The sequence below is a fragment of the Cucurbita pepo genome, chromosome LG02 (genome assembly GCF_002806865.2).
Source record: "Cucurbita pepo subsp. pepo cultivar mu-cu-16 chromosome LG02, ASM280686v2, whole genome shotgun sequence".
Classification (NCBI taxonomy): domain Eukaryota; kingdom Viridiplantae; phylum Streptophyta; class Magnoliopsida; order Cucurbitales; family Cucurbitaceae; genus Cucurbita; species Cucurbita pepo.
In genome coordinates, this window is record NC_036639.1 from 2,006,960 (window position 1) to 2,029,524 (window position 22,565).

General features: G+C 38.1%; 6 protein-coding genes and 1 pseudogene across 14 annotated transcripts; 1 reads left to right on the plus strand and 6 right to left on the minus strand.

The window, feature by feature from the left end:
• Positions 1-1,241: 1,241 nt before the first annotated feature.
• LOC111788233 (VQ motif-containing protein 9-like) lies at positions 1,242-2,658 on the plus strand. Its single transcript, XM_023668515.1, has one exon. The coding sequence runs from the start codon at positions 1,281-1,283 to the stop codon at positions 2,265-2,267; it is 987 nt and encodes a 328-aa protein (XP_023524283.1). The 5' UTR covers positions 1,242-1,280; the 3' UTR covers positions 2,268-2,658.
• A 1,365-nt stretch (positions 2,659-4,023) lies between these two features.
• On the minus strand, positions 4,024-6,769 carry LOC111788266 (14-3-3-like protein A). The gene is made up of 4 exons (XM_023668575.1): positions 5,997-6,769; positions 5,172-5,294; positions 4,506-4,622; positions 4,024-4,395 (listed from the first exon to the last, which is right to left on the minus strand). The coding sequence occupies exons 1-4, from the start codon at positions 6,480-6,482 to the stop codon at positions 4,345-4,347; spliced, it is 777 nt and encodes a 258-aa protein (XP_023524343.1). The 5' UTR covers positions 6,483-6,769; the 3' UTR covers positions 4,024-4,344.
• A 684-nt stretch (positions 6,770-7,453) lies between these two features.
• Positions 7,454-10,807, minus strand: LOC111788238 (F-box protein FBW2-like). 9 transcript variants are annotated; one of them, XM_023668522.1, is made up of 4 exons: positions 9,937-10,006; positions 8,962-9,279; positions 8,110-8,764; positions 7,454-7,778 (listed from the first exon to the last, which is right to left on the minus strand). In XM_023668522.1, the coding sequence occupies exons 1-3, from the start codon at positions 9,942-9,944 to the stop codon at positions 8,113-8,115; spliced, it is 978 nt and encodes a 325-aa protein (XP_023524290.1). In that variant the 5' UTR covers positions 9,945-10,006; the 3' UTR covers positions 7,454-7,778; positions 8,110-8,112. The 9 variants fall into 9 exon arrangements, with proteins under 9 accessions (XP_023524290.1, XP_023524296.1, XP_023524295.1 ...); XM_023668528.1 differs by lacking the exons at positions 7,454-7,778; positions 9,937-10,006 and adding an exon at positions 10,728-10,807 and having other exon boundaries at positions 7,944-8,764; positions 8,962-9,276; XM_023668527.1 differs by lacking the exons at positions 7,454-7,778; positions 9,937-10,006 and adding an exon at positions 10,063-10,309 and having other exon boundaries at positions 7,944-8,764.
• Positions 10,808-11,333: 526 nt separating this feature from the next.
• LOC111787624 lies at positions 11,334-13,037 on the minus strand. The gene is made up of 5 exons (XM_023667642.1): positions 12,813-13,037; positions 12,639-12,692; positions 12,121-12,285; positions 11,477-11,528; positions 11,334-11,386 (listed from the first exon to the last, which is right to left on the minus strand). Exons 1-5 carry the CDS (start codon positions 13,035-13,037, stop codon positions 11,334-11,336), a joined length of 549 nt encoding a protein of 182 aa, XP_023523410.1.
• A 739-nt stretch (positions 13,038-13,776) lies between these two features.
• On the minus strand, positions 13,777-14,967 carry LOC111788247 (annotated as a pseudogene).
• Positions 14,968-15,259: 292 nt separating this feature from the next.
• LOC111788240 (protein EXORDIUM-like 1) lies at positions 15,260-16,351 on the minus strand. The gene has a single exon (XM_023668531.1). The coding sequence runs from the start codon at positions 16,345-16,347 to the stop codon at positions 15,379-15,381; it is 969 nt and encodes a 322-aa protein (XP_023524299.1). The 5' UTR covers positions 16,348-16,351; the 3' UTR covers positions 15,260-15,378.
• Positions 16,352-18,791: 2,440 nt separating this feature from the next.
• LOC111788270 (RNA-binding protein 38-like) lies at positions 18,792-21,201 on the minus strand. Its single transcript, XM_023668585.1, has 6 exons — positions 20,770-21,201; positions 20,565-20,689; positions 20,383-20,481; positions 20,045-20,084; positions 19,732-19,948; positions 18,792-19,055 (listed from the first exon to the last, which is right to left on the minus strand). Exons 1-6 carry the CDS (start codon positions 20,953-20,955, stop codon positions 18,991-18,993), a joined length of 732 nt encoding a protein of 243 aa, XP_023524353.1. The 5' UTR covers positions 20,956-21,201; the 3' UTR covers positions 18,792-18,990.
• Between the last annotated feature and the right edge of the window lie 1,364 nt (positions 21,202-22,565).

A 22,565-nucleotide genomic window follows, 5' to 3' on the forward strand; every position in this document is an offset into this window, starting at 1 on the left:
TGAAAGGGGGTAGACACGAGGTGGTGTGCCAGTAAGGACGCTGGGCCCCAAAGGGGGTGGATGTGGGGGTGGTCCCACATCGATTGGAGGAAGGAAAGACCTGATATTTTGTCACAGTGAAACAGAGGTCAAGTGAACGTGGATCGTTCACTCGTTAAGTTAAACCTGATAAAATAATTTAATCAAATGTAATTCATCTGATAGGAAGTAGATCGGTACAAATAAAATAATTATAAAATATAATATAATTTATTTGTTTGTTCCCACCCACTAACTATATGAGACATTTGGCAAATAAGAATGTAATAATAAAATTAATATAAGAATTTAAAGCATTAAAAAGATTGAATGAAATTATATATTGTGACAAATGTAAGTATTGAAGATAAGATTGAGATTTAGAGAAAAAAAAAAGAATATTAATTAGACAGCCAAATTTGTCTTATTCCCAACTTTATAATATAATTGTTGATGTTTTTAGTAAGCCATAAACTATTTTTGATAAAGAACCGAATAAAAATTAAATATAAAAATTATTAAAAATATGACACGTTGCATATTCCTTCATGCTTATCTAATCACAAGGATTCTTCATTTCCAATACTTTAATAAATACTATAAAATTTAACAAAAACACTATTTTGTCTCTATCTTTTAAATTTTATTATATTTTTATTCTAAATTTAATATATATATATTATTATATATATATATGGTTCTCTATTTAAATAGGTTGAAAATACGTATAATAAATAAAATTTAAAAAATTAAATTGTTCCTTTAATTCATAAATTTTATGTAATCACCCAGATCCATCACTAACAGATTTCGAGCTTTCCCTCAACACTTTAAAACGTGTCTACTAAGTAAAGATTTCCACACTCCCTCAAAACTTTAAAATGGGTCTGCTAGGTCTGTTAATGAAAGGTTTTCACAGGTTTTTTCTCAAAACTTTACAACATGTTTGTTAAGGAGGGGAAAGGTTTCCACCCCGATTTGTGTGATCACATTTTAAGACCCTCCACTTTGCGTTTCTCTCTCTAGAAGTGTGTTTGTAAAGGTGGGCGATCTCTCTGGAGCCTGAAGTATATCTTTTACCTGCTTTTTTTCTTTTTAATTCATAATTTTATTCTTCAAATTTCGGGTTCCGTTCTGGTTCTGAGTCATCTTCAATCAGCTGAGAACAAGAACAGCGTTCAATTTGCAGAGATTTCTGCNTTTTTTTTTTTTTTTTTTTTTTTTTTTTTTTTTTTTTTTTTTTTTTTTTTTTTGTATGAAATATGGAGAAAAGCTGCCAATCTTCTCTGACGGGAGATTCCTCCGCCGCTAGTAATGGCGGCGGTACGGTCTCCTCAGGCAAGGATCAATACCTCAAGCACTTAAACAAGCTTTCGCACAAAATTTCCAAGCCTAGTTTTGTTAAGAAGCCTGCGTTTGATTCTTCTCATCATTCTAATCCTAATTTTAGTCAGAATCAGGGTCTTCTTCAACCTCCACCACCGCCTCCGCCGCCGGATTCGGCTGTGCAGGCTCAGTCGCAACAGCCACCGCAGCACCATCAGCCGCCGGTTTATAATATCAATAAGAACGATTTCCGAGATGTGGTTCAGAAGCTTACTGGCTCACCGGCGCACGAGCGATTCTCGAATCCGCCGCCTATTCATCCACCGAAGCCTCAGAGCTCACGTCTGCAGCGAATCCGTCCGCCTCCATTAGCAAACGTCAGTAACCGCCCTCCTCCGATGCTACAGCCGCAACAACCACCGCCTGGCCTGAACCCTAGAAGTTCCATTTCATCAACCAACAATTTCGGCCCCATTGGACGGCCCGTTGCGCCGCTTTCGCCTCTCCCTCCACTACCGGCCGTCCACGCGCCAGCGGAATCACCTGTTTCAGCATATATGAGATATCTTCACAACTCATTTTCAGATTCTAATCAGAAACAGTTCTCGGGATTCTCACCTCTAGCTCCTCTAGTTTCGCCTCGCTGGAACAACTTAACCTCACAGCCACTGCCTCCACCGCCGGCCATGGCGCAAGGGGGCATTCCTCCTCCACCACCATCATCGGCAGTAATGAGCTCTGAGGGTCAATTTCCGATGCCCTTTTCACCTCTTCCATTCGGATGCATGAATTCACCAAGATCAGCATACCCTTTGCTATCACCGAGCTTGCTGCTATCGCCGTCGACGGGTCCGTTTGGATATCCACAGCTTCCATTGTCACCCACAGTGCCAGTGCCGAATCCAAGATGGAGAGGTCTGTGAGTTCTTCTTTCTTTCTCATCATATGGTAAGTTTGGATATGAAATTCGTTAATCTTTGTAGTTATTGTCACAGCTCTCAGGGTTTGTTCTTTACTTAATTAGATTATTTTGTATACATGTTGAGAATGAGATGAATGAAGGGTAATTGGATTGGATTGGATTGGATGATCAGTTTGTGAAATGGGAATGAATTTCACACTACTGATTCAGAAACTGGAATTTGTTTGTTTGTTTGTTTGTTTGTTCTGTAAATCTCGTAGAACAACATCATTGTAGGTAGCTGCTGTTGATTTTGTTTTTGGTTCTTTCTGGGTTACTGCAAGAATTCAAATGTCATATAGGTTACATTTCTTCAGAATTCCTGTTATAAGAAACATACTTGTTTGATCCAAGCTACCTTTTTGTTTATCTGCCTCACAAGAACGAGAAAGATCATGTTCCTTAAACATCCAACACATTTGATTTGATTCTGCTGGGTTTTCATGTGATTTGGTTTGGTGGCTGCTAGTTAGTTCAAGCTCATGCTGGATAATTCTGATACCCAACTTGAGCTTTTAGGTCATATACAACATATAACTCTCGATCGAGAGAGGTCTGTGGCTCAAATATCCATTCCTTCCGACGTGTTGTTTAGGATATATACTTTCGATCGAGAGATCTGTGGCTCAAATATCCATTCCTTCCAACGTGTTGTTTAGGACATATACTTTCGATCGAGAGATCTGTGGCTGGCTCAAATATCATTTCTAGGCATAGCCCCAAACAAGGAGAAGAGAAGAGAAGAGGAGTAGTGTAGGATTTCAAAGTCCAGCAGTTTTGTCTTGGTGTTGTGAATTTGTGTCCCCATGTCCACTCCCCCACTTGCTTTTTCACCTTCTTTTCTTCTTCCCTTGTTTGGATTCTTCTAATCTATCAACTCTTCTATACTTGAGAAACCTTTCAAATAAAACCCAATACGGACCCCTTATCACAATCGCACTCTTGATGGTAGTAGACTTGCGATTGTTTCCAACGACAAGTGAGCTAATCCAATTTGTTCTTACGTCTATGGCCAAACGACGTATGCTCGAGCCTTTGACCTCGGTTTAAGAGAAGGTTTTAGAAAACGAGGGCAGAGATAGATTTTCGAAAGAGAAGAGATTTTTTGAATAGAAAATATTTTATGTCATTCACTTGAAAGTTCAAAATTACAATTAAAAATTTTACTTGTTACGGTAAAAAAAACAAGTATACCAGAAAATAAAACAAAAAGAAAAGCCAGTGAAAAACATGACTGAAATCATCATTGAAAGCTTCAAAAAATAGCCGGGCAAATTTATATATATATATATATATATATATTGTATTGAAATCACGATAAAATTCCAATATGACAAAAATTTGGTACACATACCTGTGACAGCAGACACCGCCACCAACAGGTTTATTATTGATAGCTCCATGAAGCCGAAGGCAAGCAGGCAGGCAGGCCTGCAGAAACTGAAAACTAAAGCAGAAGGATGCTAGCCACTGCTTGGCATTGGAATTGGAATTGGAATTGGAATTGGAATTGGAATTGGAATTGGAAGTTCTTTAAGCTCACAACTCACCAATCAACACAAGATCTTACAACTACATGTGACGCTTTCAATACGCATCAACATCAGGACCACCCACTAATATGACAGACATATCAAAGAAACTTATCATCTCTACATGGACAACAAATTATTCTTATTGATTGGTGATGAAAATAGCCACAATCATGAACACCAGGATTCAAATCAGACGGCATATGGAGTTCATATAAATACTTGACAAGGGTAAAGTTTAAGATCAAATTACATGATATGCTTAATAATATATAGAACTCTGAGAAAAATAGCCAATTCAGAGATATGGAATTGATGGGTAAAAAGGGAGGAGGATGAAAGAAAAAAGACAAACGAGGACGTTTTTCCAGAGTGTGGTGATGATAACAAGGCTAAGAAATACCTAGATAATTATAGAAAAGCCAAATTTCCAAACAAGCACTTCTCCAGAATAAAACATGTAAAGGAGAAGTTGAATCCTGCACGTGCAAATCAATATGCTCTCTATTATTCGTCGTCGCGCTTGGGAGCTGCTTCTTTAATCTCATCTCCATCATCCTGAAAAGATTTATACATAAGCAAATTTAAAGTGCCAAGCCCAGGACTTAGAACACGGGTGCAGATAGTCGATAAAGATTTAGCGTATGAAATATGACCATATAGTTTACCTGCATGTCTGAAGTCCATAGGGTGAGGTTGTCACGAAGAAGTTGCATGATCAAAGTGCTGTCCTTGTATGATTCCTCGCCCAGTGTATCCAACTCAGCAATTGCTTCATCAAAAGCCTATAGAAGTGCAATGGTAAGTGATTTGGAATGATTTATAGACTACTTCTAGTGACATTTCGGACTGTTGAACAGTAAATATACAGTTCTAGGAAGGGAATACAAGTTAAAAGTAGTTCAATTTCTTTTCATGAGAAAATATAGGTCAATTTCATAATATTCAAAATCCAAAATATTTCAACCTGTTCAGATATGGACAGTTAGGATGGTTAGTATCGATTCATTTTGCCTTGGTTTTATAGTTGAATTCAGACAGTTATATTGATTCTCATGGCATGGTCGGTTCAGTTTGTAACAAAACGATAAATATTTACCTAAAATTGGGTGTGACACTATTGAAAGGGGGGTTGGTTCCTTTCAACATCAGCCAAAATCTGTACCAAATTGACCCACTTACAGTGCTACACCCAATTTTCGGTAAATGTTGAAAGAGAAGCAAAAAAATGGCTCATTCAATCAGGGGAATAAGAAAATTCAGCTTTGTATATGACAAATCACTAGCTTCAGGACAAGAAACAAAGGCACACAATATATTCGAGTTCGGGTAACCTGTTTGGCGAGGCTGCAAGCTCGATCAGGGGAATTCAGGATCTCGTAATAGAACACTGAAAAGTTCAAAGCCAGCCCAAGTCGTATGGGGTGAGTAGGAGCAAGTTCAGAATTTGCGATATCCTGTAGACGTAAGAGACACAAGCCAATTAGAACAATAATTGGTTTAATTTTATCACGATCGTTATTGACTACTCGAACCTCAATGAAAGGCAACTCACTGCAAAACTAGAAGAATCCATAGAGAAACTGCTTACGATTTAGATTGTTCGATAACTCTTAATAAAAATTGTCATTCAATAAGTTGTATGCATATTGAAACCCACTTCCCCAGATCAACTCGTGAATTCAAGAGCGAGGAAATCAAATTTCTTAGAGAAAAAATAAGCAATCAAAAGAGAATCGGCTAAAGGAAAATTGGGGAAAGATTGTACAAGTGTACTTTCACGAATTTGATTCTTCGAAAAGCCAACATCCATTTCGAAACAGTTAGAAGACAAGCATAAACTATATTTTCTCTTTGACGCAGGAAATTTGATCAAGCACGTAAAGATCTACATGCCAAGGAATATTCAACTGAGAGAAAACACACGGATGAGAGCCAATCGAGTGGCAATGATAAGCAGGAAATATGATAAGCCGATTTGAAATCTTGACTAAACAGTAGAATATCAGATAATTAAAACTAGGAGACGAGATGGAAGATCATACGTCATTCGAATAACACTGGGAAAGAACGAGAGAATAAGTACGAGATATCTCAAGAGCCCTAACCAACCGAATGATTTCGATATGTGCATCATCAAAACAGGGACGGAATCAAACCTGAGCAGATTTATAAGCAGTGAGGGTACTTTCAGCAGCCTCCTTCCGTTCGGCTCCGGTCTTGAATTCAGCCAGGTATCTATGATAATCACCCTTCATTTTGAGATAAAACACCTTGGAATCTCCAGAAGCAGCGGAGGAAATAAGGCGGGAGTCAAGAAGCTTGAGGATCCCATCACAAATGTTAGAGAGCTCGCTCTCGATCTTAGATCTGTATTCTCTGATCACGGAAACATGATCATCGTTCCCTCGGCTCTCCTCCTTCTGCTCGATGGAAGAAATGATCCTCCAGGAAGCTCTACGAGCTCCAATAACATTCTTGTAAGCAACAGAGAGAAGGTTCCGCTCCTCAACGGTAAGCTCCTCGTTTTCTATGGCGGCCGAGACCTTCTCCATAAACTCAACCATCTCCTCGTAGCGCTCGGCCTGCTCGGCGAGCTTGGCCATGTAAACATACTTCTCACGAGGGGAAGAGGCGACCGCCATTACAGAAACGAGGAGGAACGCTTAGATCTGAAGAATCTGAGAGAGCAGGATTCGAAGTAGAGCGAGAAGAAACCGAAGGAGCTGGAGAATTTGGGGGTTCGATAGTTTTTCTTTTCCTTCTTTCTGTGTTCTTTCTTTTCTTTTTCTCTCCGCGCGCGCGAGAGAGAGAGAGGGAGAGAGAGAGAGAGAGAGAGGAGCGATAATTGCGTTGAGGACGAAGACCAGAGTAGAGAGAGAGATTAAATCTGAGCCGTTGGATTGAGACGGATGGTTCAGAGACGATGTTCAAAACTGTGCGTTTTCTGTTTCGACAGCTTTTCTATTTATTTATTTATTTTTATATTTAGAAATCTTCGGATTGACAGCCTGACATGTACTAAACAGCTGGCACGCACGGGTTCTTCTTCCTTTCCTTTTCCTTCTTTTTATTTTGGGCCTTAGATGGGCTAAAATGTTGTCATTTATTCAGGCTATTGGGCCAATATCGGCCCACTTACTCGGCCCATTTTCAGTAAGTGTATAATTTACGGTCTTGGTAAAAGTAAATTTATCTCTTTTGAATTGGTAAAAATGGATGAAAATTCAAAATCTCGAAATTAAATATAAAATTGGCATAAAATGCTAAAAATGAAGATTGGAGAAGAGCAGGGAAATCTCAAGTTGAACACGTGCAAACTCCACTACCGAGGGACCGCTCTCACGTGTCATCATGTGACTCCCTTTAATTCATTATTATAATTCCCTAATCCTACCAAAAACAAATCCACAAACTTACAAACACACACATCCACATTTATTCATTGTTTTATAATTATATATATATTGTAAATAAATTTGATGGTACAATTATTCTACTAGGTAATCTTCAATGCCATAGTTCACATCTCATCTCATTCACGCTCGGGTGCTATTTGTGTGTAGGGTGTGTACCCAGTGTATTCCCGAACTACATGCATACATTCGTAAGTAACTTAGTACAACCATGCAAATTCCATTGAAAAACGTGCGTAACTACATCAAAAACCTCTATTCCTTACCCAAACGGTTTGAACCGATTCAATGGTCAGATAGGAACAAATACTTCTATGTTTGATGGGGGAGGGCGGGCAAGCAGGCATATGGCAGACTCACAAGCTTAGAACTCATCAAAACTTACACATTGAACTAAAATACCTTAAATCTTCAATGCCATAGTTCACATGTCATCTCATTCACGCTCGGGTGCTGCTTGTGTGTAGGGTGTACTCAGTGTATTCCCGAACTACATGCATACATCCGTAAGTAACTTAGTGCAACCTGACAAGTTTCATTGAAAAACGTGTGTAACTACATCAAAAACCTCTATTCCTTAAGCAAACGGTTTGAACCGATTCAATGGTCAAACAGGAACAAATACTAATACGTTTGATGGGACGGACGGGTAGGCAGGAAGGCATATGGCAGACTCAACAAGCTTAGAACTCATCAAAACTTACGGATTGAACTAAAATACCTTAAATTTTGTATTAGAGAATTTACAAATCCACTAAGTCCCAAAAGCATCGAGTTGATACCAAGTAGGAAGCTAAGAAACAAAACACAGAGAGAGCAACAATTTCACAAACACAAAAAAAACGACATCACTTACTAGTTAAGGGGAGGGAGGCCAACCAAAGCCTCCACCAACTTCATCTATTCCTTCATAGAATCTCAACTCGAGTCCTTCTAGCCTGTCTTCGTCGTCCCATGGATCGTCATAACTCTCGGCATCGTCGTCGAAGTAATCTGCAGAGAAGTCCCAAGCCAAGTCGTCAGAGATGTATGAGTAGTCTGAGCATTCATCCCATTCGTTTCGCTCGTAGTAGTCTCTAACCAGAGGCCCCAACACTCTTAGTTTTGGGAACTTCTCAGCCACAAACTTGTCTTCCAGCCTTACATCCCAACAGCCTCTCAAATCGAGGAATTCGAGATTGGGGCAGCTCGACAGTATCGTCATCACGCTTTTAGTGCTAAGAGGGTGATAGGCCATTTCAAGGTGCTCCAGTTTTGGCATTGTGGCTGCAATGGCGTACGCTTCATCGTCCAGCAACGGCATACCTGCTGTATGCAACGGGTGCAAGTTTCGACAGATTCCAACCAAAGCTTTGCAATTCTTTCCTATAGACTCTAAACTACTGGCACTGATTTTATCACAATAGCTTAGATCCAAAAAAGTAACTGCAGAAAGCCTTCCAGCAATCTGTTCTACTAGAGCATCGCTTATATTGCTCCTTGGCAGCCGCAATGTCTGGAGAGAGCCAGCACTTGAAAAACCAATACAAAACAAAACACCAACATCACAAAATACTCCATTTAACACCAACAAATCCAGTTAGCACCAACCATAGCAATCTTGTTCAAAGCCAGTATATGTTCATTTTAAAAGAAAGGCAGTAAAAATCAATGTCACCGACATCCAGAAAAATAAGTTTCAGGGAAGAGGGGAATGTTTATATCTTACTGATCAGCGATAAAGGAGAAAATGTTGCTGTTATGGAGGCCAGTAACGCAGAGCTTGCGAAGCGAACCGCCACTTCGATTGACAAGCATTTGAAGCATTCGATCGACATTGTCGGGCTGGCATCGGCTACTCCATTCTTCAATGTCAATCTCTTGCCAGCAGTAAGGTCCAAGCACTGCTTTAGCCCATGATTTGCAGACTCTGGGGATAACGGTAAGTATCTCTTGTAGTGGGAGTTTACTGAAAATTAGCCCCAGAGCGTCCGGTATTAGCTCATCCCAGTGCCTGAAATCGCTTCCCTCTGTCATCTCTAGTCTGCTTGAAAAGATAAGACATGAAAAGTCAATTACACAGTTCATCGCTGCCTGAAGATAGAAAAACACTCCTTTTGTCAAACATTTGGAGAAGTTGCACACTCAAAACCGACGAATAAAACATCAAACAAACATCTCAAGAACTTAAGAAATCGCCGTGGAGAAGAGGGCACAGTTTGAGATCCAAATTACTCAGAAATCCCCCAACACATTCATTCACCACAGGAAAGCATAAATTTCCAAGCCTAAAATCAAATCTAAACCATAAACCAACGAAAATATGTGAAGACAAGGGCAAGCATACATACAGATCAATAAGTTCCAAACTAAAAATACTGATAAAAAGCCAAATATTTAGAAGTAAAATACAAAGCATCAAAAATGAAGAGAAAAGACATACAAAAAAACGAAGTTGTTAGTGGAAGAAAACCCAGAAGTTAGTTAGATGACCTCAGGCAAAACAGAGAAATAGATGACTAAACCACTCAGCAAATGTGAAGCTCCATGGAATGAGAGACAAAATGGACAGAAGAACACAAAACCCATGTAGCTAAGTGGGTGATGTTAAATTTGTAAAAGGAAAAACTACTCTTTTCCTCCTATTGAAATCGATTGAGGGAAGGAACGAAGATGCAAAACCAAAAAGGAAAAGGAAGCTCACCGGTTCATTCAGCAGAGAGAAGAACAAAACAAAGCAAAAGCAAGAGAGGGAAGAGAAAGGGGAGATAGAGAGAGAGAGAGAGAGAGAGAGAGAGAGAGAGAGAGAGAGAGAGAGCTATCTACCCACCTAACAAGAGCTTGAATGCAGGCAAGGAAGCAGCAGAGAAACAAAAATTTCAAAAAAGTGAAAACCCAATGAGTGTAAGAGAGAAAGAGACGCAATGTTATGAAATGAGGTTAAAAAAAAAAGATGCTCAAACGGGATAAGTGTGTGTGTGTGTGTGTTTGCATAGATGTGAGGAAGACGCAAGACTAGCGTAGAATGACACAACTGTTATTTTAGTTTTTTCATTTCCTTTTCATTCGATCAGAGATGTTAGTAAGAATTGTAATAATAACAAATAAGCAAACGTGATGTTTGAAATTTACTGGCACGACATCGGTATCAGAAAACAAAAACAAAAACTTTACTTTCCTTTTCCTTCTGAGAATTTTTTATTACTGAGGTGACTGAGGCAGTAAATACCTTCTCCGAGAGAGAGGAGGAGGAGGAGAAAGCAACGGAGGATGAAGTTTCAAGTTACAAGTTCCAACTAATGGCACCTACAGGTGTCGGTGTCAAGGATTGGGGAAGGAGGAGGTGGAACGGGAAAAGGCAGTAAAACGTGAAAATTAATGCCAGAGCTCTTCTTTTCAACGCTGGGTAATTTGAAAGTTCAAATCTTCCGGGTTACCCTATTGACTTAATTCAACCAAAACTTGGGGAAAAGGAAAGCAAGAAGGAAACAGTACCCTTATTTTCCTTTCCTCTTTACCAACACTTGACTCCAAAATTGGTCCTCGTTTCTGTTCCAATGACGCGTAATCCTGCCCTGTAAATAATCATTTAAAAAAAAACACAAAAAAGAAGTCATTTACCAAAAAGCTAAGATATAAGTGGAAGGGAATTTATTGAGATATCAATTATTGAATGAGCCAAGTGCAGAAGAAGATAAAGTTTGGGAGAAAAAGAAATGGGTAAAAAGGTAACCATATGAAAATGGAGTCTATGACAAAAGGCATAAATAGTGAAATTTTGCTTCAAATATTGAAACTTGGTACAAAATTTCAGGTACCCAAATCAACAAATTTAGTCCAATGGTCGATGTTATTATTGCCTCTGTTATTAATCACAGCCCCCACAGCCTTATCACCATTCATCAACCTCACCCACACCCCATTCTTCTCTGCCTTTTATTTCCCTCTGAAGCAGTGTTATAAACCCTCCGTTTGGTTTTCTTCTCTCTACTTTAATTAGAAAGAAAGAAGGAGAAGAAGCAGACAAGGCAGGTCCTTTTTATTCCATTATTTTCCTGAGCCAAGCGACGTGACACTTTATACGACGCCTATAAAATAATATTACTCGACTCGTGAATCCATGGATCCCTTCCTCTCCTTGATTGGGCCTAATTCTGAAACAAAGCCCACCAAAGAAGCAAAACAGGGGAGGGAAAAGTGCTTTTTTTCTTAACCAAAGTCCGTAATAAGAAGCAAATTCATACCTTCATCAGACAAGATTCCCTTACAGATTAACCGAGCTCTTCCATCCAGTTCCTGCAAAGGAAGAAAAAGTGAAGGTAATTTCAGTAAACGAATCTTCTTGTGTAAAATGAGTGTGTCGTTAACCAATCATGACAAGCACTTAGATGCTGTATCTTAAATCCTACATGGAGATGTCATGGACATGCAACGTCAAAAGGAAAGAGACAAGAGGAGCTTGGCTATGAATGATGTTTGGCAACCCAAATTCCAAATGTCATTTCATCATCATCAACAGTTCTCTTCTATCTATACCTTTGGCGTTAATACTTTTCTACAAGCAAAGAGCCAATTCTATACTCTACCCACTTCCTAGAATAGAAAATGGGGTAGCATGAGAAGGGAAAATAACAAGATTATGGGTCTTCAGATATTGTTTAAGATATCTCTACGAAACAAGCCTGCAAACACATAAATAGCTGGGTAGATCTCAAGTTAGTAACAATTCGATTCTAACTAATGAGAAACGAAGTTGAACTAACTCACTAGACTAATTAGAACCACAATAGTAATTTAACATAGTACGAGAGGAACCGTTAATTCGCACAATCGGTCAACGCGCTTGGTTGAAAAGCCAGCGGCACGAAACTACCGTATGTTGGATTACATGACTGAATGTCTCTAAATCAAAATCCGGGTTAAAAACGACGCATGTGCCCATCACTTGATTGCCGACCAAGCGACCCACGAGTAGGGGCCTTTTGGCCCCCAAACTCATTACTACAAGAAAGTTCAAAGGATTCCTGAAGTGTTTAGAGACATATAATCCCATCTACAGAACATGATTACATAGAAATCTAGAATTTGAAGCAGAACAAATGTTCAATCCCATTCCCATGAAAACAAAGCCAATACCAGTCTCTTTACTCTCAGGCCAGTAAAGATTTACTAGTTATAAACATAAACATTATTCTTTATGAAGAGCAACAATGAATAACTTGCAAGCCAGAGCATTGAGCTTGTATTTGATCTAATGAAATAGAACTCATTGACTATCCAGCCTTTAGAAACAACATAAAAAAAATTCAGCAAAAACTTCACAAAACAAACATTGTGTATCCTAAGGAATATATGAAGAGCACAAATTTGCAACAAATGTAAACATTTAACTGATACTATACAGACCATTTGATGAGCCATCCAAAGAGAAAGTGCTGCATAATGGGAACTATATCCTGACTGTGAATGGAGTTGGGTTTCAGATACTTACGGTCTATCAACTAAAACGAACGCCAGGAAATGGTAGTCATCGAGACCTCAAACACCATGGGAACCCGCAGGCTCCAAGCAATAAACCACCTGCAATTTCCTCATTAACACAGCCGGGTAATCCTCCTCCTCGATTACCCCCAATTTTGCCAAGCAATACAACCAGGCCAAGAAGTTCGTCTCGTGGCCAGTACCACAATCGATTCGGCTCGAATTCCCGAAGCTGTCGGTGAAATAGGGCACAATTTCTATGGCAGCTGACAAGAGATTCTCGGGGAGAAATCGAAACATAAAAGAATCGCTGTTTCCCACCATCCGCGCATGCCATGTTCGATACGAGAGGTTTCCATCTGCGCCGGTGGTATTTCGTCGACCCATTGAATCAGAGTGTCAAGAATCGAAACGATGGAATTANTTTTTTTTTTTTTTTTTTTTTTTTTTTTTTTTTTTTTTTTTTTTTTTTTTTTTTTTTTTTTTTTTTTGTACAATTAACTCCCTAATTTTTTTAATACAATAGTGACATATTTAAATTTTTTTAAATTAACTAATTTATCATTCGTAAATTTAATATATTTTAAATTTTAATTTTGCATCGAATAAAACAATAAATTTTAAAAATTTATGTTTTAAAAATATCCAATAATTTACTACCCACAAAATAAAAAATTTAAAAATTTTAACATTAAATTTAAAAATAAGCCTATATAAATTTAAAAGTTTATTTTAATTTTTTTTTTTACCTATTTTCTTATAAATATATATATATATATATATATAAAGATATTAAATAATTATAATTTTATATTTTATGTTTTAAAAATATTTATGTCTTTTATTGCTTTTTTTTTTTCTATTGTTCTCTCTAATAAATTCTTTTTTCTTTCTAAAACTTAATTTTTTAAAGGATTCCTGAAGTGTTTAGAGACATATAATCCCATCTACAGAACATGATTACATAGAAATCTAGAATTTGAAGCAGAACAAATGTTCAATCCCATTCCCATGAAAACAAAGCCAATACCAGTCTCTTTACTCTCAGGCCAGTAAAGATTTACTAGTTATAAACATAAACATTATTCTTTATGAAGAGCAACAATGAATAACTTGCAAGCCAGAGCATTGAGCTTGTATTTGATCTAATGAAATAGAACTCATTGACTATCCAGCCTTTAGAAACAACATAAAAAAAATTCAGCAAAAACTTCACAAAACAAACATTGTGTATCCTAAGGAATATATGAAGAGCACAAATTTGCAACAAATGTAAACATTTAACTGATACTATACAGACCATTTGATGAGCCATCCAAAGAGAAAGTGCTGCATAATGGGAACTATATCCTGACTGTGAATGGAGTTGGGTTTCAGATACTTACGGTCTATCAACTAAAACGAACGCCAGGAAATGGTAGTCATCGAGACCTCAAACACCATGGGAACCCGCAGGCTCCAAGCAATAAACCACCTGCAATTTCCTCATTAACACAGCCGGGTAATCCTCCTCCTCGATTACCCCCAATTTTGCCAAGCAATACAACCAGGCCAAGAAGTTCGTCTCGTGGCCAGTACCACAATCGATTCGGCTCGAATTCCCGAAGCTGTCGGTGAAATAGGGCACAATTTCTATGGCAGCTGACAAGAGATTCTCGGGGAGAAATCGAAACATAAAAGAATCGCTGTTTCCCACCATCCGCGCATGCCATGTTCGATACGAGAGGTTTCCATCTGCGCCGGTGGTATTTCGTCGACCCATTGAATCAGAGTGTCAAGAATCGAAACGATGGAATTAACATTGTCGGATTGGAAACAAGGATCGGAGATTTTCCGGCATCGAGCGGATTCGGAAAAAGCGACAATGAAACCTAGGAAATTTCTTCCAGAATCGGAACCGTGGAAGTGACGTATATCGTCGGGAGAATGTATTCTTTTGGAGGGGGCTTGGAAATGGTAATGAGGAGAAACGACGGAGACTCTACGGAGAGAGAATTATGGATTGACTCGAACGGTTGCTGGCCGGAATGCTAGCCACCGGAGTAGGACGATGGGTTGGCGGCCGGAAAATGGGCGAAGGATTTAGGAATTCTGGAGATTTCAAGTCATCGGAATCCATTATTTCGACGAAATTCCGCGAGAGGATTTTCTTAGAAAGGATGAAAACTAGAGTTTCAGGCGACGGAGGACGCTGGAAAATTGGAATTCTCCGCCTTGTCCTTGAACACAGCGCCATATAGCTCTGGCGGGAGCGGGAAGCCTTAAANTATATTTTATGTTTTAAAAATATTTATGTCTTTTATTGCTTTTTTTTTTTCTATTGTTCTCTCTAATAAATTCTTTTTTCTTTCTAAAACTTAATTTTTATCTAAAATTTTAACCTTAATATTTCTATTTCGATTAATTTAGTTTAAACTAATTTCATATTAATTAGAAATAATTGATTTTAAATTTAAAATATATTAGACTTAAAAATCAAAAGCAATATTTTCCATTCACACAAAATAATCAGAAAAATAAAAATACATATTTATTATAACCTTCTTTAAATTTGTGAATTATATTTATAAAAAGAAAAATAAAGTATAAATAAATAAATCATTTCAATCCGTACAACATGAATACGACGCCGTTTAGTCTCTTCGTATGAGACCGTTCCAAGTTCTCAAACCAGAGTAGAACAAACGGAAGTGATCGGATCAACCAACGCCGGAAGCAGAAACTTCCGTCCATTGCCACTGACCGCATTATAACTCCCTCCGCTGCCAGCATCCACCAGAACCTCCCCGGGATATCCCGGAAAAGCACCTTTACCGAATATTCCGGTGCAGGCCGACGCCGCCTCCAACGGAGCTTCCTTCGTCCCCTGATAAAACCCATCCCCAAACGGATTCGTCGCAGTTCCGGCGAGAAGTCCGGCCAAGTTTATTATAACACCGTCCATTCCCACATCCTTATTCGGCGACACCAACGGCGGATTCTGTGGTCCGTACACCGGACGATGAAACGGCCAGGCACATTGCCCCGGACATTGAGTCGCCGAATTCCCCACCCAAATATACCCAAACTTATACCGCTTCCCCTGAATCGGAGCTCCGGCGGAAACCCCATGTGACCCACATTTGTTAAAACAGAATCCATCGACGGCGACATCCGCAGCCGTTAAAACCACATTGATTGCATATTTCCGCCGACCCTTCGCTGCCAGAGCAAGAACATGACGCTTCGTTAGCGATTTCCCAAGGGAATATTTCCGGTCATGAATCTGAGAACCCAAGGAGATAGAAAAACGGGAGGATTTCTTTAAACTCCGAGCAAGATTATAGTATTTGTTAATGGCAGTCCACCAAGTGGAAACAGAGGGCTGCCGGGAAATCGCCGATTTGGAAGCAGAGAGGGAGGCGATAAAATCGCCGACGATGGCTTTTTGGGAGGGATTGAAATTGCCGTACCATATGAGATTGATGGTTATATTGCCGGAGAGAAGTCGGCCGCCGTGGTATTCAAAGGGAAAGGAGTCGAGATCCAGGGGATGGTCTAAGAAAGCAAGGTTTCTGGCGGTGGCGGCGGCGGCGGAGAGAGAGTGAATTGAAGAAGAGAAGAAGAGGAGGAGGAGGAGAGAAATGGAAGCCATAGTGAAAAATTTGTGCGTGGAGACGAAGAAAATGGGGAAAAGGGTATTTATTGTCTGCGGGAGAGGAGGATGACGCGTAATAGTGCGGCGCATGATGGATTTTTAGTACTCTGTTTTAAAGTCAAAAATCCAAATTAATTTTATTTGCATTATTTATTATTTTGTTAACAAAACATTGTGCTAAAGTCATGGTTTTTATGTTTTTTTTTTGTTTTTTTTTTCAATTAAATTAAATTTTATAAGATTATCCACGTCCTAAAATTTTAGTCGAGCTACTACGAAGCCAATAATTCATATTATTTTATCTCCGACCGCTCAACTTGGCAAGAAATTGAAGCAACTAGATATTAAAAACGTCTTTCTCCATGGTGGTATACGTCCTCACGTATAAATGCAACGACCTTGCCAAATGAAGTTGGTAAGCTTTTTACGTCTTTTTATGGGTTAAGCAAGCACCTCGAACATGATTTGAATGTTTTACGTCTCATCTTTAAATTTAAACTTTATTTCTTTTCGTGTTCTTTTTTATTGTCGTATCTACTCCGGTATGTGAATAATATCTTTGATACATTATTTTTATCTTATTTAATTTTAAATAATTGAAAACGGCTAGAATTTATGATTATAGTTGAATAAAAAAAATAATGAGAATAGTCAAATATGAAATAAATAATTAATTATTAAATGGTTATAGGTGAAATAATGACAGAAAAAAAGGTGGTAGATGCAACCAGACTTGTGAACCGTTTGATATTTAAGGTTTATAAGATTTTAGTTATTAATGTAACATGCATATAGATAAGTATAAACTCGAGAACTCAATTCAACTGAACCCAAAAATAGAGGGTTAGGTTGGGTTGTGAATTCTATTCAGATGGTTCGGATCATGAACCCGAACTTTTTTATTAGTCAAAAAGATTTCTCCAACTCAATTCAATATAACTCGTGTGTACCCCTGCAGCAAATTGTAAAGATAAACGTGACGACAATGGAGATGACGATTATTATGAACACGAACCTCTATTTTATGCTAATTTTTTATACTTTTTGTTTTTTACTTCAAATTGCATAAGATCAAAGGAATTTGCATGGCGCTTGCAAACAGTGGAATAAAGTTTTTGGATAATTAGGCCGGATCTGGCGGCGGAAGACAAGGCGGTGCTATCGCCGGAGTTAGTGGAGGTGACCAAATAAAGAGGGATGCTAGCAAGCTGGTGCCCACATAGTGAGCTTGATTGCCCTTCTCCGCCGAAATTGGAATGGAGATTGATAGCAATGTGAAAAGAAGGAAGATCCATAGTGTGACGGGCGGTGTGTACAAGGCCCGGAAACGAATTCACCGCCGTATGATTGACCGGCGATTACTAGCGATTCCAGCTTCATGCACNCCGGCGATTACTAGCGATTCCGGCTTCATGCAGGCGAGTTGCAGCCTACAATCCGAACTGAGGACGGGTTTTTGGAGTTAGCTCACCCTCGCGGGATCACGACCCTTTGTCCCGGCCATTGTAGCACGTGTGTCGCCCAGGGCATAAGGGGCATGATGACTTGACGTCATCCTCACCTTCCTCCGGCTTATCACCGGCAGTCTGCTCAGGGTTCCAACCTCAACGGTTGGCAACTAAACACGAGGGTTGCGCTCGTTGCGGGACTTAACCCAACACCTTACGACATTATTTAAACTAAAAGAAAAAAAAAAAAAACATTTATATGAGATCCCACATCTGTTGTAGAAGTGAATGAAACATCTCCCTAGCGGACGCATTTTAAAACCGTGAGACTTATAACAAATATGCAACGAGCTAAAGTGGATACTACTTGCTAGCAGTGAACTTACCCTATTACAAATGATATTAGAGTCAAACACCGAGTGGTGTTCTAGCGAGGACGTTGGGCAACCATGAGACTAATGACAATACGTAATTAGCTAAAACGGACAATATCTGTTAGCAACGAGCTACAACTATTACAAATGGTATCAGAGCCAGACGCTAGGCAGTGTGTCAGCAAGGACACTGGGCCTCCAAGGAGGTGGATTGTGAGATCCAAGATTCACTTAGACTTGAATTGTTACAATTTAATATTTAGAAACCTAAACACAATCAAGGTCTGCGAGGTGTAGAAACTTCACCCTAATAGATACATTTTAAAATTATGAGTCTGATAACGATGGACTTGAGTTGTTACAATTTAATATTTAGAAACTTAAACACGGTCAGCGCACGCAACAGAGAATATATTTTCAATCTAGAGACCGTGATTTTAAGGGTCTTAATTATTTGATGGCCGGTAGTATCAACATGGGCCTTAAAGCCGAAGTTCCAAGTCCCAACATAGACCTCTACAATTTCTCTCGAAAGTGTCGATAATAGGTCAGAGGTTCGAATATTTTCATTATAAATATTTAAAAAAAAAAAAAAAAACATCTCAAACAAATAAAAATACAAAAAAGATGGAATGTCTCTAAAAATTGACCTTGAGCCTCAGCCAGAGATAAAAATGGGTGAAAAAAAGATCTCAAATTGATCAAGTTGTCAACTTTTTACAGTTTTACTATCTCCACCTTTTCATTTTTTACTTCTATTTTCGTGAGAAATGGAACCAATAATTTCGGTTCGATTTTTGACATTCTTATTCTCTGCGTCAAGTGGTCGGACTTTCTCCAGCTTCAGCTCCAGTTTGCTGACATGTCTGAGATGTCTGAGAATCTGAAATTAATATATATATTTTTATATATTAATGTTCAAAACTTTATGCTAATAAATAATAATGTTTTATTTTAATTTAGACGTTACCAAAGTGGTCCATTTTCAAACGCAGCTGGACACAGCTACCCAAAATGGAAATTAAGAAATAAAAAATAAAAAATAAAAAATAAAAAACCATTAATAACATATGATATATTTAAGTTATTACCTTATTTTTTACGAATATAATTAAAATTTAAAATATTTATTAAATTAGGGACTAAATTGAAAATTTGAAAGAATAATGAGGGGTAAAGGGGGTATGTATTTGGTGGTAACATTACTCCTAATGAGGGTATATGAGCAAAATTGGAAAATTAGAGGGGAGAAAACGAAAAAGGAAAGAAATTAAGGGGGCAGTTGAAAAATAAAAAAGTTGGGGTTTTAGAATAAAAGGGGGTTGAAATGCAGGTGAGTTCAGTAGCTGTCTGTCATCAATTTGCTCTCAACCATTTCATTGGCCCCAACACACAGCTCATTCACATGGCTCTACCCTTACCTTACCCACGTGGCCCCCACTTTTAACCCTCTCGTAACAAAATGTAACAAAATGACGTGACGGTAACTAAGACGTTTACTTATTTTTAACTCAATTTCTTATTGAAATTTATAATTTAACCTAATTCATGATACGTACCTGCAGGAGAAAAGCGGTGCGGTACGAGAGGAGCTGGAGGGTAGTTGAAGGAGGGTTCGAATTGAGCTGGGGGAAGCGTCGGGTAGTACATGTAAGACGGAGGAAGACGATGTTGATGAGACGGTGAAGGAATGGGAAATGTTCGAGAATAGCCGTAGAAATATGGGGATTGCTGATAGAATTGTGGTTGTTGGAGTTGTGGATTGTATACCGCTTGCTATAATTCAAAGTGTTCGAGTTAGTTTGTGTGACACCTATCAACTGTTTGAGTAAATGCCACAATGAAAAAAAAACAAGACAAGACGAAACTCACTTGCTGGGGGTAGTTATAATCAGAATTGTAAGTCGGGTATCTGGAAAATAAAAAAAACTCGTCTTAGAGTATAAAACTGCAGGTCACGATATACCCGTCTTCTTGAATAATCTCTCGTAAATTTATAACTTAAAAAAAAACGTCGAATAAGTCAAGAAACTATCGTTTTAGCTGTTTTGTTGTTGGTACGTTGATTATTGTTTTGACTCATTATGACCACATGAGAGGATAATCCACTAAAACCAACAACCTAGCTTTCTCCAAACAAAAGTTCTAAACTTTTTTATGGCTCATTCCGACCGGCAAAATTAAAAGTTTAAAGTTAAAACAAAACTAACCCATATGGTGAATACACAACCGGAGGTGGCGGAGGAAGCGGCGGGAGGTTCAACTGCAACGGCGAAGCCGATTGCACGTTTACGCCACTCTGAAGTCGTNTTACCATTGCAATAACTACAGAAGGAAAACAAAGAACGAGAAACTCAAGACATAAAAAAAGAAGAGGGAATTGAATTAGAAACCTCGTGGAGGCGAAGGACGAGGGCGTCCCAATGCAGCAATATTACAATTAGCTCGTCGCCCGTCAATGATCGGGTTAGGATTCAAACAAGCCCTTTTAGCCGACTCGGGGTCACGAAACGTAACCTAAAGAATCGAATCAAAACGTCGTTAGAAGCGAAAAACATTACGAAAGAACAAAAAAAGAACGAGGGAGAGTAACTCACAAAGCCATAGCCTTTGGATTTAGAGGTAATTTTATCAGTAATTATAACAGCTTCAAGAATGTCACCAAATTCCTCAAAATAACGTCTCATTTCGTCGGTGGGAGTCTCCCAAGCAAGGCCGCCCACGAAGACCTTAGTGAAAGTGGTGTCTCCAAATTGCGACCGGTAATGTGGGTAAGCCGCCATGCCCTCCCCGAAAACGACGTCGTACACGAGCTTCTCTTCTTCTGCATCAAATATCACAGCCGGTGAACCACACGGTTTAAGCCGTTGGTGGTTATAATTTGATAGATTGTTTGCAGAGGAGAGAGAGAAAATCTCCGACAGCTGCAAACTCTAATTTGCTGGATGGGGAGGTGGAAGAAGTGGGTTGGTGGGTGATGGAATCGGAAATGACAGGTGAGTGAGAGAAGTGCTTCTCTGTATTTCTCTGTATTTGCATTAAAATGCACTCTCCAACTCTCCAATCAAAATAATTATTATTTAATTTCATCATTATTTATTTTATTTATTTATTTTTTAATGAGAGCTGATCTGGCGCTTTACTTTGGACAGCTGATTACTTCAGTTTAATAAATGAGTTCACTTTCAATAATTAATATGTCCACACAATTACTTCACTAATTTATTATTTTTAATTAATTATTTTAAAAATATCTTTAAATTTTAAAAAATTATAAAATTAAAAAAAATTTAACCGTCTATCTACACTTCAAGTACTATCAATTAGTTTTTAATATTATTTTTTAACTGTTTTTTTTTTATTTTTTAAAAAAATTAAGAATATTAATTAAATATTTGAGGAAAGGGAAATGAATGGAGGAGCATTAAAAGAGGGTCAACCAAAGATGGAGGCACGACCAAGTTTAAGTAGGAGTTGACCAACCAAAGTCTTTTTCTTTATAATTATTATTATTATTATTTGGTGTGGAAAATGGATGGTTTATATTTTAAAATTTTATTAGACATAACATTTAAATTTAATAATTAATATTTTAATTAATTTGTAAAAAATTGTTTTATTTTTTAAACTCTTCCAAATTTTAATTATATTTTAAATTAAAATATTAACCATTTTATTTTAATTATTTTAATTGGGTTAAAATTAAAATTTATAGCCACCACAAGCTGTACTGAATGAAAGGGTAGAATGGGGAATTTAAAAGCTGCAAAATTTCAGAATACAGCGCAGTGGAGGCTGCAAAATCCCTTACCCCTATCCCTTCCCTTCCTTGCCCTCTCCCACTTTTGGCATTAATTCTCGCCCTAAACTCGGGTCGGGATTGTATTCTCCGTCATCTTCCTATCCCTACAAGACTTTCAATTCGTGTCCCGTCTCGATCGGTTTAATGCTCTCAGGTTGCGGTCAGGGATACCTTATACGTCTCCATCTATGATATTAAATTGAATTAAAAAATATATATTCTAATTTCTTACCTGTCTCGTATTCAACCCCACGTGACGTTTACTTTTTTACCCTATAAATATTACCGTATAATGTAGTAATTTTCGTAACGTTCGTTGGTGTTATAATGATTATTGAAAGGTTAAGAACATGCAGCCATGTTGTGATTTTTTTTTCTTTTAAAATCTCGTATTTATTTATGAAATCATTGCATCTTTTATAGAANAGAGAAGAGAGGGAATAATGTTTTTTATTTTTTATTTTTTATTTACTTATTTATTAATTTATTATATTCCTTTCCTATAAATAATAATTTTTTAAAATTTTTTTAAAAAGAAAACAATTACTAGTTTTGGTAAGCGGGTGAGTATTCTAATCTCGAGCTGTTTGA

Excerpts from the sequence above, each read along its gene's own strand:
- LOC111788238 (XM_023668522.1), bottom strand. Across the intron at positions 8,765-8,961 it reads TTCTCCTTTATCGCTGATCA|TGCTGGCTCTCTCCAGACAT; the intron begins GTAAGATATAAA and ends TGGTTTTTCAAG.
- LOC111788240 (XM_023668531.1), bottom strand. The coding sequence starts at position 16,347 with ATGGCTTCCATTTCTCTCCTCCTCCTCCTCTTCTTCTCTTCTTCAATT.
- LOC111787624 (XM_023667642.1), bottom strand. The coding sequence starts at position 13,037 with ATGGTGGGAAACAGCGATTCTTTTATGTTTCGATTTCTCCCCGAGAAT. Across the intron at positions 12,693-12,812 it reads TGTTAATGAGGAAATTGCAG|TCAGGATATAGTTCCCATTA; the intron begins GTGGTTTATTGC and ends CTCCATTCACAG. Across the intron at positions 12,286-12,638 it reads TTTGGATGGCTCATCAAATG|ATGGGATTATATGTCTCTAA; the intron begins GTCTGTATAGTA and ends CATGTTCTGTAG.
- LOC111788233 (XM_023668515.1), top strand. The coding sequence starts at position 1,281 with ATGGAGAAAAGCTGCCAATCTTCTCTGACGGGAGATTCCTCCGCCGCT.
- LOC111788266 (XM_023668575.1), bottom strand. The coding sequence starts at position 6,482 with ATGGCGGTCGCCTCTTCCCCTCGTGAGAAGTATGTTTACATGGCCAAG. Across the intron at positions 5,295-5,996 it reads CTGCTTATAAATCTGCTCAG|GATATCGCAAATTCTGAACT; the intron begins GTTTGATTCCGT and ends TTACGTCTACAG. Across the intron at positions 4,396-4,505 it reads TATGGACTTCAGACATGCAG|GATGATGGAGATGAGATTAA; the intron begins GTAAACTATATG and ends AAATCTTTTCAG.
- LOC111788270 (XM_023668585.1), bottom strand. The coding sequence starts at position 20,955 with ATGGCGGCTTACCCACATTACCGGTCGCAATTTGGAGACACCACTTTC. Across the intron at positions 20,690-20,769 it reads AATCCAAAGGCTATGGCTTT|GTTACGTTTCGTGACCCCGA; the intron begins GTGAGTTACTCT and ends TCGATTCTTTAG. Across the intron at positions 19,949-20,044 it reads ATTATAACTACCCCCAGCAA|CAAGCGGTATACAATCCACA; the intron begins GTGAGTTTCGTC and ends TTTGAATTATAG.